At 45.3% G+C, this 12,672-nt stretch overlaps 1 protein-coding gene across 1 annotated transcript in view; it reads left to right on the top strand.

The window, feature by feature from the left end:
• Window positions 1-12,672, top strand: part of unc5a (unc-5 netrin receptor A) — a 143,086-nt gene that overhangs the window by 116,267 nt on the left and 14,147 nt on the right. The window contains exons 8-12 of the mRNA XM_080466142.1: window positions 3,999-4,187; window positions 4,998-5,297; window positions 8,904-8,991; window positions 9,459-9,627; window positions 11,747-11,980. Coding sequence (XP_080322268.1) covers window positions 3,999-4,187; window positions 4,998-5,297; window positions 8,904-8,991; window positions 9,459-9,627; window positions 11,747-11,980 — 980 coding nt within the window. The remainder of the gene's footprint in view (window positions 1-3,998; window positions 4,188-4,997; window positions 5,298-8,903; window positions 8,992-9,458; window positions 9,628-11,746; window positions 11,981-12,672) is intronic.

Here is a 12,672-nt window from a genome sequence, read left to right as displayed (position 1 = left end):
ATTGTGCTGACTGCCAATAGAGCAAGAGTCCAAACTTCAGCAGGAGCCAGATACATTGCCACAGAGGAGATGAATTATACCCACCCATCTCAAGCCAGAAACTGATCCTTAACCGGGCTGCCCTGGAGCAAGTCTGAGGAGCTCCACTGAAATTTCGGCGAGAGAAGAGCAAACCGAGATCAGCCAAGGGTCAACTGTGCAAGAGAGAAAAAACTCATCACTTGGACAGATTATCTGCAGGTGGATGTCAGTCATGACGAGAGGTCACACGCAAAGAGATTCAAAAGTTCTTTGCCTGCAATTAAGTCGAGTGGAAGTGAACAACGGAGTGACGTTGCAGCAGAGGGGAAGAGAGGTAAATTGGTACACAGAAAGTGTGCAGAGAAATAGAGGAAGAGAGAGGGCACGCTGGAGAGGGACTAAAGTAAAGCCCATCCAATTATAAAACCTGATTAGCTATGTCAATTAAAGTGTGATGGATGTCCTTTCAATTATTGGCGGGCATCATGAAAATCAATGAGTGAGGGCCAGGAGGATCCGAGAGCGGTCTGCTGGTCAGGGTTGTAGTGAGCATCGGGATCGTTTGACTGTGACACCTGGTGGGTCAGATAAAAACTTCACTCAGAGATGCTCTGATAAGCCACCAGAGATTACAGAGCGAACAGAGGAAGTGCAAAAGCGAGAGGGGGAAGGAGAAAGAGAGAGACAGAGACAGTCGACTGATTGACTGACTTTATTGTCTGGGTGCAAGAATGGTGTGTGCAAGGGGGGAAAGGAAGAGCCGAGATACCGGATCTTTGCATCTAAGGTGAGCCGGGTGTCTTTGGCCTGCCCTTAAAAAGTAAACAGCCGCTGGCCAATCAAAGGCTATGTTTAGCTAATCATTAGAAAGCAGTTGGTTGTCTCCTCGTTTGACAGGTGTTGTTTTGTCTTTACTCAGACTGCACATCTCTCAGTGGACTGCAGAAGTTCAAATATCACTGCGTCATCTGGCCTTTGCCTCGCCAAGACAATTGGATTGGAGAACTTTAATGAGAGGTTCAGCCGCAGTCTCTGCTCCTTTCCTGGAGCTCATTGTGGAAGGTGGAAGGTGTTAGCCAGGCTGCTTGCGGTTAAGCACCTCAACGCCGCCCCGAGCGGAGAGGCAGACAACGAGGGAGGTCGAAAGAGAGAGCTCAGGCAGGTAAATGGGCAGGATGGGAAGGCGTAGGAAATGAGTAGTATACGTCCCCACAAGACCAGTCATGCTTTAAGTATGTTCTGTGTGGATGCCGTTTTGTAATGTCGAGAACAAAACACACAATATTGTATTTATCTTCAGCCAGTCATTCACGATTGATTACATGTCAAGAGATCTCTGGCTTTAGCGAGAGCCGTCGTGGAGGTTAGCTACATATAATCCCGCTACTTAAAGTATCAGATTGTACTGAGATAATCACCCATGAAATAGATTCTGGCATTTCTCTTAAAGACTTGGGTCTGTCAGGCAGCTTTGTCCGATGAAATCAATTTTTCAAGGGAAAAGGGAAGAAGGCAAGGACAAACAGATGAAAAGAGATGAAGCGAGATATGAGAGCCATGCAGTGAACATTGGAATACTTTCTTTAGCTGAATTCCCACTGTTAGCACTCATCTAATTTAATTGTGCCATTCTCATGTCACAGATTTACCAACACCAATTAAAACTTGTCAAATCGGTGTTTCCAAGGATGACTGCGGTTCTCGTCAGGCAGCAGGATCCCACAGAAGTGGGGGGGGTAAAAAAAAACACCATGAAAGTCTGCAAATATTCATCAGAACATGACGCATTTGATGTTAATCAGGTTGATTTTGACACAAACCTTTTGGACGTGCTGCTTACCGCAGAAATGCAAATCCTGCATGCTGTCAGTCGCAGACACACGCTGTCCTCCCATTAGTCCTTTTTTTTCTTTTTTTTTTTTTTTTTTTACTGTGGGCTTCTTTAATTCTGATATCCTTTCATGTACATTTGCTCCTCTCTTCCTACTTCTGTCCTCCTACTTTTATTGTCAGCTCACCACACGCCAGCCTGCAGCACTAACCTTTGCTGTTGTTCTCCATCCCTCAAAGCTGCACCGTTCAGTCTGTCCCCTCCTTGACTGTGTTCGGTTGACAGCGCTACGCCCCCGTGACTCCCCGGCACAATGGCCCTCCATAAAGGCCCCGGGAGCATCCTCCACCTCCGCCACCAAATTCCCCCGGCCCAGGGAGACAGCCGTGGCAAATCCCATTCTCCTGAAAACACACACGCAAACGCGCCGAGTGCACACACACACACACATTGATGTTTGTCTGGGCTCAGCTGTCATCTTCATACTGTACTTCTGGGAGGAAGACACTCCTATGCTTTTGCGAGAAAGACATTCAATCCGTCATTTTCCATCTTTTTCCCATGAGTGTGTGTGTGTGTGTGCATGTGTGGAAGGAGATAAAAAAACAGGAGAGGGAGTAACATGCTGGTCTTATATATACGTCTATAGTGCAGAGATTGCGTAAAGCAACCGCGAAAGGAATTGACTGTTGTTCTATTACTCCAACTCGTCTCCCTTTTCAGTCTACCTTTTTGGTTTTTAGATATACTTTAAAGCAAAGCAGCATTTTAGCTGTAGTGAACCACCAGGGATAAAGTCGAGCAGCACGGAGTGAAAACTAAGTATTATTTGACTTGTTCTATGTTGTTAAAGAGGCCATCGAGTCCCACTCTTCCACAGAATGTACTGTGCAAATGTATGAACCCCCCACCCCCACCCCCAAGGATTGTTTTGACATATTTGGACCATCTAACATTTGATCCTCTTTGAAATTGTACCTATTACCTGAAATGACAACCAATCAACTCCAAAAGGCGGCAATACATTTAGACAGATAGGCCGTGGACCGTTGAGACCATGTCTTTGATCGTGGCCTCACATCTGTGGTCTGAGTTCGTAAAGTGAGAGGGGCTCACAGATGATCTCGTGACCACAGACAGTCACAGATAATCTTACTGCTGCCTCGCTGCACCACACTGTACAACTGCTCCCACAAGCTGCAGCTTCTGCATAGAAATGCTGCAGAAAGTAACATCAGTGCTGCAAAAGCAACTCCCAAGGAGCTAAAAATGTCTGTCCCAAGCAATTTCCCTCCACATACGTGCGACTAAAACAACGGCTTGTTTCTCGGGTTGCTTCACCTATTTATTTCCTGAAGGCACTAAAGATACAGGATAACATTGCTCAAGCAGCCTGAAGCGTGTCATAGCAGTTAAGAAGCTGTGTCGTCAAACCTACCGCACCCAGGTTAATGAAATCCATTCGCAGGTTTCAGAGGAGGTGCAATGAAAACCCGTGAAACTTGCCTCATTTTAAACTACAACATTAATGATCTGCTGGTCTTTTTTAAAGTGTAGGGTACATCGAGTTTTCTCAGCCTTTCAAAAACAGGTTGTGAAGGGTTTTGAAACCCAGAAAAAGATATAGAAAAAAACAAAACTCGAGGACAGTATAAATTATCAATGTGCTGTACATAAACTAAGAGGTGTGTAGATTGCTTTGTTTTTGTCTCAAGGCTGATGGTTACTGGTATTTCGTGAGCAAACAATTTCATGCAAAAAGAAAAAAAACAAACAGAATTGATCAAACTACCCGAAGGCAGCCTGTATAACTGCTGGTTTCAAACTGCACACGAGATAGATTGCACAAATAAACTTGGAAGGAGATGTGAAAATGGAAGTTTAAAAAAGATAGGATTCACCTGTCGCTCTCTAGCAAATTCCTAATCAGCATCACTTAATATGAAACCAGGTTTTATTTAAATAGTTTAAAATGAAAACAAATCCATCCATTTGAGTTCTATTCAGATGTGATGAAATCTGTTGAAGAAACACTTTTTCTTTAGTTGTACTTTTTCCGTTCACTGGGAGTGTTTTGCTCAATCAACAACCTGATCAAATGTTTTTTTTTCCTGATTAGTAACTTCTCTTCTGTGTCCTCCTCCAGCCGTGAGTGGGGCCGAGGACGTGGCTCTGTACGTGGGCATGGTGGCGGTGGCCCTGTGTCTGACTCTGCTGCTCATCGTGGTCGTCCTGGTCTACCGGCGCAAGAAGGATGGCCTGGACGCTGACGTGGCCGACTCCTCCATTCTCACCACTGGCTTCCAGCCCATGGGCATTAAGCCCAGCAAGCCAGGTGTGTGGGCACCGCGGCCACGCAGGCCTCCCCCCCACAGCAGTAGGACACTGTTCTTTGTTCTACCCTCGTCTGTGCATCTGTCGATCTGTCCGTCTCCTCACCGTGACTGTGCAGCACCCGTCGATAATGAAGCACCAATCCCGTCTGTGGTTGTGAAGGCAGATTGATGTGTTTACAGTGGGTTGTGGTCTAAGCAAGATTTATTATGGTGGGTGCGTGAGTTTGTGTGCGTGTGTGTGTGCGTGTACGAGCTGTTTATTCGTCTGCCTGACACATTATGTTTTCGCCACCACCTCATTGTCAGGAAATGTACCCACTCTGTTTACTGCCTGCGTAGAGCCTCAGAGGTTTAACAGCAAGTAATAGAAATACAACTGTCTGAGTTGGATGGAGATGGGGAGCGGGGTTGCAGTGCCTGTGATTCACCGAGGAGAGGAAAAGAAAAAAAAAGCTTTTATACATTCTGGATGCTAAGCTGTATCTGAGTTCTGGTTGGAATTGATTGTGTGGTTGCTAAAGAGACAGACAGCGATAGAGAGCGAAGGGGAGGGAAAGAGGGATGATGGGAATTGACTGGCTTTTGGTGTAACTTGTGTTTGTGTTTGTCAAGAGTGTGCACGTGTGAGTGCTCTGTTTTCTGCGCCATGTGTCTCTTTCTGTGTTTGTTTCTGTTTTCTGTGCCTGTTGCAACAGCTTCACAGAGTGTGAGGCCTGTCTCTGTGATGTAGAAAAATCCCACACACCCACCCGTCACTCAGACATTCACACAATTTGCTTTTGTCTGTTTCCATTTTTGTAATTTAACAGAGAACTCCCACTTGCTCACCATCCAGCCCGATCTGACCACCACCACTACCAGTTACCAGGGGAGCCTGCGCTCCCGCCATGACGCCACGGGGAAGTTCTCCATGACCAACGGGCCTCTGCTGGACCCGCTCCCCAACGGCTCGCACACTCTGCACAACGGCAAGCTCAACCCGGACCCTGCTGAGTTCGTGAGCAGGCTGTCCACGCAGAGCTACTTTAAAACGCTGCCCCGCGATGTCGCAAACACTTCCTACGGGACCTTTAACTTCCTCGGCGGGAGGCTGACGATCCCCAACACAGGTGGGTTTCTCATTAAGGCTTGGGCGGAAAAAGTAAACTGAACATTGTTACATTGGGTTTCGCAACATCAGGCTCCAATTTGGGGGGAAAAGACACCAGATCTGGGACCTATTTTTCGCACATTATTTCATCCCAAGATTTTATAACAGAAATAAGACAGTGTTTTTGTTTTGTTTTCTTCCGAGATAATGGTACAGGCGGATACTGTGGTTCTGCTGCAGTTGACTCATCAGGTTTCATTTTATTCTGTGATTGATTGTGAGGAATCCCAAGAGTAATGGGGTGCTGCAGCCGTGCAGTACTTCAGTGATACTCTTGCTTTTGTCAGTAAAAACAATTCGGTGAACCAAAGTGGGAAAAAAAATCCTTAAAATGTGGCAACAAGCCGCATTTCGCTATCAAACATCATCCGTGCAACATCTGGGATGGTTAAATTTCATCACCAAGTTGATCTTTTTGTTGTCTCCACACCGTGCCAATGTTGAACTGAGCAGAATGCCAGATTCAACATTAAAATAATGAGGTAAAACAAAACATGAAAAGAAAAAAAAAAGGTAGATGTTTCTATTTATTTAGAAACATTATGGGAATCCTCCTATTAAGCCTATGAAGTACTACCTGAAATTGCTTGATACTTGTGAAAATGATTTCCTCTATAAACTAAGATTGGTTTAAGCCTGCTTTTTCCTTGCTTGCATGATTTCTGCCGACTTTAGTGTGCATATTGATCTTCATAGTATGGCTGTCATCTTAACGGGATTTGGCTTGAAACGAAGTAACCTCCTTTTAGTACCGTTCTATTATCAGATTTAGTGTTTTGTTATGTTCCCTGCAGTTAATATTTTCCATATGATCTTCACACTATGCAATATCATCCCACTGGCCAGTGTGGACCCCCTGAGAAGCCCTTTTAGTCCCATGAGCCTTATGTTTGACACCAAGGCTTTAGGGTTTGTTTGATGTTTCTGTTGTTGTGAGGTTTTGTTCCACTTCAGGGTTGTTGTGCTTTGCATTAAGAAAATAAACCAGATATCAAAAGTAGCTTATTAAAAACATAAGCTTATGCAAACTTTTTTTTAAGGTAAATGAAAATAATTCCAGTAATCCTGCATGACTGATCACCTTATTTTGAAAAACTTTAATGGAATCTTTTCATTGCCTAAAGTCTGTAGCTCAGGAAATGATTTTCTTTGTTGTTTATGATCAGCAGATAAATTTATCTGTAGTTCTGCCTTTGAATTTATTCTTCAGTCCGTTCATCGGCTATCTGAAAATCTTGTGTTTGGTCTTTTTTTCGCTTTCATTCCCCAAAACAAACCGCACCACAGTCCAACTAGACACGGGCCCCCTTTCCATGCAGTCTTAGTCTGGCTGCTTTGTACGCTCCAAAGTTCGACGGACCCCGAGGGTGCGCTTACATCTTAACTTTTTGGTATCATTCAAACAAACTCTGGTGCATCAGACTGCTTGTTTCAGCTCATTTGAGCTGACGAAAGCTTGCGCTCGTTCCACCTGTTCATCATTACCTATGACATGAAATCCAATTGTAATCTAAACTGAGCAGCACTCGGAGCACTTCTCCCGTCAACTGTTTGTGGCACCAGAAGAGTGTATCGCACACATACGGCCCAGCAAAGTGGAGCATGACTTGCTGTCAGTCTCGTTGTAGCGGAGATGATGGAAAATGACAGTCAGGACCATTGTCTCGTGAATGTTTTACCTGCCAGTCCATATGTTTTTTTAATGTTCACGGCTCCTGGCTTCTTTGTAATGCACACTGACACCAGCTTGAAGGGAGTGTGTTGTATAACACCAGACAACTTAGTAGTTCTTCGTCTTCAAATAAGAGAAAGAATCTAAACAACTGAACATCTGCTGCTATGTAGAGAAATACTGGAGGAACAAGTCCTTTTTATTAGTTGGTTGTTTTTTTACACCTACTTAAGTGGCTGTGACTGGACATTAACAAGAAGAATTTACAAGTATAACAGCTGAATCTCATAAAAATCCTACTGTCTTGTTGAATGCAACCTCCCACATGTAGGTTACTTAATTTCAATCCACAGTAACACACAGTACTTCAGGCCTTCACCTGAAGTAGTTCAGGGTGCCGGACGTATTTCTGTCAGTGGTACAAATTAGCTTATAACAGCTATAAGAGCGACCGATGAAATCTAAGAAATACATGCAGGTCTCGTCGTAGAGGGCTGATTAATGTGGATTGAGTGAGAAAGGTTCACTTGTTTATATCAAAAGTGACTAATTGTAATATGAAATCAGAGGCCAGGGCACGGCTGTCGTTTCCGCAGTATCTAAAATGCGCAATTATGTAAAACCTTCATCAATAATCTACACAGCACAGCGTAAATTGTTAAAATGAATGTTGTGTGCTCTGATGAGATAAAATGAGTGTGCGCCAAATACGTCGTGCCCTGAAAGATTTCTGTAATATAAACCTAGAACCAATTATTCCAATTAGGCCTCTCGCTAATGACAGGGCTGGTTGAGTTTCTAGCCAATGTCCACAAGTGTCAGTTGTGTGCTAAGTGCATAGGGAGAGGAATAAAGATGGTCATGGTGGAGATTAGGCTCATACAAGATATACAAAGTCCACCATCATTAGCCCCCTATTTTTGGTTCCAGTCTTCACATTAGCAGAGTACAGAGCTTATATAATTACACTGGAAGACAGTGTTTTCACATGGCTCATTGTAGGATGGCCACATTAGCCAGTGCGGCAGTATCCCCTGAAAGAAGCAGTCTTCTTGCATGTTTGCTCTCTCTGTCTCTCTCTCTCTCTCTCGCTCTCTCTGTAGTGTCTTTTCTTACCGATGTTTTATGCATGGATTAACTCAAAGACATACACAATATACCACGCATTGGCACCCTTCCCCTCCAAGGGACACACACAAGTACAAAAATAAAATCAAACTGAGCTCCAGTGTGCATCCACTCAAAGGTGGTATGCTGTCATTTAGCACAGTTTGCGAGTGAGCTAATGGAAGACATCATTTATACACTCAGACACTTTCCCATTATTCAAACTGATTTATTTTTTTTCTATTTGGTGAGCAGACCGAGTTTACAGTCTGGACACTGTTAAAATTGTGTCACACAGCCACTATTTGAACAACATTTTAAATAGGACTTTAAGTGGACGAGCTTGGCATGAGAATCACATTGCAGTGCCACCAGGCTCAAACTACCTCAGTAGCTCTCTATTCTCCAGTGTGCGATCCTACACTCTCCTGGGGAAGTACAATTTTCCAGGAGTGGTCTGTTCCTTGGTCTCAATTATCTACTTGGTGGCAGACGGAGGACATTTAAACTGCGATGCAGCATGTGCTTTTGTCTCAGCTAATTGTTGACCATGGGGACGCGCGCTGCCTCGGCTGCCTGTGCACCGATTTGCATCTACTGTACCTGAAGGAGGCTGCCTCTGACCTTCAGAAAAGATTTGTTTTTTGTTTTTGCAGCCATACAGTTTTGTCGAGTGGGCTGGCTGCCTTTGTGAGATGACAAAAGCACTGTTCAGTCAGAACAAATGAGCCTGTCCCCCGTCCTGCTAACCCCCCCCCTCCCCCTCTTTGTTGTTATTTGCATTAGGAATCAGTCTGCTCATTCCTCCCGAGGCCATCCCCAGAGGGAAGATCTATGAGATTTATCTCACTGTGCAGAGGAGGGAAGATTTAAGGTGGGTCTCTTTAACACTGTCTAACTGGCAGTCTTCCCTGGATGCCACGAGGCTGTTTGTTTTGATGCTCTACTGTTCCATTAGGAAAGGCTTTAGAGTGTGTGCCAGTACTGTGGGGGGAGGCGATGTAAATAAATAACGTAGCCTTTTACCGGGATGTGCACTATTTAACTTAAATGAATTGTTTGGAAAACACTGTTTATCTGGCTTGTTGCATTCAGTCTTTCAAGGCACAGTCATTGTAGCACGCTGTGATAGTGTTATGTTATTACTCAGTCATCACAACTTGGCCCGGATAGCGAGTGAGTCCGGCAGGCTTTCATTATTCCCTGTTACAGCTGCTAGATAATTTGCCGAGGTGACAGTATCATAGCGGGCTTACAACACACCAGTAAATTCTCACTAATAACTTGATGAGTAAAAGCACTTCATCTCGACTCATTTGCCTCTCTCTCTATCCGGTGCAGGTTACCGCTGGCCGGCTGCCAGACCCTGCTCAGTCCCGTTGTGAGTTGTGGCCCTCCCGGGGTGGTCCTGAGCCGGCCAGTTATCCTCAGCATGGACCACTGCTTTGACGCATGCCTGGATAACTGGGCCGTCCGCCTCAAGAAGCAGAGCTACGAGGGCGCTTGGGAGGTGAGGCAGCACTATAACTCCAGTGCAAATCCTTTGTAGGAAGACAAAGTTGCCACCCAGTGAATTTGTAATGTCTTATTGAACTCGCTGAGCTTTTCTCCGAAAAACTTTGTGCAGCTGAGACTTGACATGCGTTGCGAGCTGCAGCACGGGGGTCGCTCCTTCCCAGCCAGCGTCTGCTTCACAGGGTTTAAATTATATTGACCATCAGGTGTTTTCTCATTGAGCTGGAACAAAAGCCTGGAAGCACTAGCTCCCTCTCTCCAGCTCAAAAGTTGCTAGGCAACATGTTTCTCAAAACAGAAATTCTCTAAGCAAATTACCGATCCTCAAAGTACTCGTCTGAGTGCTCCTTGACCATTTTTGACCGCTGCTCCCAATTACAGAGCTCCCTCCCTATATTTCTTGCCGTGAAATTTGAAAGTAACCAGAAGTGCCAAATTTCCTGGAGGAAAAACTTGATGCGAACCTTTGGTGTCCGTGCTCGCACAGGCACACTCCGCTACGCAAACAAATCCCGTTCAAGACAACATACAAATCTGGACTCATCCAGGGAGGTTGGTGAGGGTGCTGATGGGCTTCGGAGTGTTAGTAGGTCTTCTTTCATGTTCGATATTGTGCATAAATTATTCAGCTTCTCCCCCTCCGTGTGGCAGCGGTGGGGTGTCTGTGGGATGGATTGGCCTGTCTGAGGCAGAGGTTAGACCAGCGCTTTTAATCATCAGCCGGACCAAATATAGCCCAACGGCCTGACTGCGTGGCCACGAACGGGGCCCAGAAATAAAGTGCCAGGTGGACAAAAGAGCGGGAGTTGAAACAAGCGGCAAGTGTAACGGAACCTGAAAGAAGAAAGAAAGCAGACAATGAGAGAAGGGCAAAGCAGACGATCAGGTAATGCAGATCTAGAGGGAAGATTTGCAAGAGATGGGGACGGAAAGAGATAGTGAAAATAGATCACAGACGCGGGGAAGCAGAGGAGAATTGCTCGCAGAGTGGGCGCTCAGTGGCGTAATTGAGCCGCCCTCCTCTCTGTTTCACTTTGAAGAAATATTAACATGATGAAAACGTGAGACTCCATTGTGGTTGCGTAGCGAATGAATTGTGTCAATACTAATTCTATTGACGTAGATGGTGTCTGTTTGAATCGATCCTAGAGGGGCTCGCCGGGCATTTGGCAGGCAGAATGCTCTCTTCAGCTTGATTGGCTAATAGGAAGAGTCAGTCAACTTGCATGATGGGATTTTAGAGAAAATCTTGTCACCTTGGGTCCAATTTGTCCCCATCAAATTAGCCCAGAGAGGAGTGGAATTATCTCATAAAAACCATCTCGCACTGTGATGAAATGGGATATTTTTGCAAGTCTGTCATCCTTATTAGCGATGCAGTTGTTATACAGGACTTCACATGTAAGGTGATGCTTCTCATTGTTTTACATCAGTTTTTCTTTCTTTCTTTTTTTTTCTCTCCATGGCAAATTAAAGTACCAATTAATTCTTGTGCTGCTTGCAACATGTTTCCAGATCCGGCTGCTCTATTGTTTTGCAGATAATTTGGCAAGTTGTTTACACCTTCCTTTACAAATCTCAAACACGTCCTGTAGGAAATTCCGGAAATCCCAATAATCGGATATTTGCTGCACATCCACTGTCTCGAGCCATCTATTCTTGCCAGGAATCTATTCGAGTCTCCTTTCATGTCAATTGAGCACCTCGTTCATGCATTATTAAGTAAACTGATGGTCTTCTATAGGTTGTGAGTCTCCGTATGAGGGAACGTGTGTCCTTGTGTCAGTGCGTATTAAACCGTCGTGCTGTGAAAAGGGAATTTGAGGCGAGAACAAAGTATTCCCTTTAAAGTGTTTCCTAGAATCTTATGTAACATTACCTTAAAGACCTTAAGCTTAGATGTCCCTTTGTCACACAGCAGGAAGAATAGAGTTTGGGGGCTTTGTTACAGCGCCACACCATCCTCCTAACAAGCCCTCTACAAACACACACCCACACATGCACACATCAGGTGCTCGAGCAAACACATCACCCTCACCTCCAACATAAATTGGGTGCTTGACCTTCCATCCACATCTTCTGCTTTATTTTTTTTATTTTTTTTTCTATCACAGGACGTCCTGCTGATGGGGGAGGAGCTGGTGTCGGAGCCTTATTACTGCCAGCTTGAGACCGAGACGTGCCGGTTGTTCTCGGAGCAGCTGGGCACGTTCGCCCTGGTGGGAGAGTCCCTGCACATGGGCGCGGCCAAGCGCCTCAGACTGGTGCTCTTCTCCGACGCCTACTGCTCCACGCTGGAGTACAACATCAGGGTGTACTGCATGGACGACACGCAGGACGTCTTCAAGGTAAATTGTGACAAATGTGGCGCTGCCTGTCATTCCGTGTGGCCGGCAGATTCTCCCAGGCTCGGAATTGCACCAATTGGGTGGTTTCACATCAGCTGAGTGATGGGTGGGCTATTATGTGTAATAGCATTGTCTGTCACATTGGATGGCTGCTAGAAATCAGCCTGGACATGTATGAGTTAGGTATAGCCATGGTAAATTTAACAATATTGCAGGCCTGATTACACCATGTGCACTTCGGGAGTATGTAATTTGGGGAAATGATGGTTCTATTGAGACAATGCATACCGTTTCTTCAGGTAAATCATAGTATATGGCGTCTGTGTTTCCCGTGTGCACTACAGGGAGGTTTCACTCTTTACACGCTGTTGGCCGTTCTGCATGGCTGCCACGGGCCAGGAAGTTTCCCTTCACTTTGTTCAACAGCATATTTTGCTTCTCTTTTTTTCCCCCCCTCCTCATGGACGGAGTATAATCAAGCACTAATGCCTTCCTCCCTCCCCCGAGGACTGCCTCTGAGTAGCCTGTTAAGATTTCATTTGCATGGTTAATTAGTAAATTAAAAGGAGAGCCTGTCCCAATCTTTTCCCAGCAACCCCTGTGCTCCCTCCCTCTCTCGCTCCTCTCTCGCTTTCTCACCCACCTCCCTTTTCTCTCTCCAAGCTGTTCCTCTTTTTTCCGACACCACCCAC

This window comes from Lipophrys pholis (assembly GCF_963383615.2).
Source record: "Lipophrys pholis genome assembly, chromosome: 6".
Classification (NCBI taxonomy): Eukaryota; Metazoa; Chordata; class Actinopteri; order Blenniiformes; family Blenniidae; genus Lipophrys; species Lipophrys pholis.
This window is presented reverse-complemented; position numbering and strand designations above follow the sequence as displayed.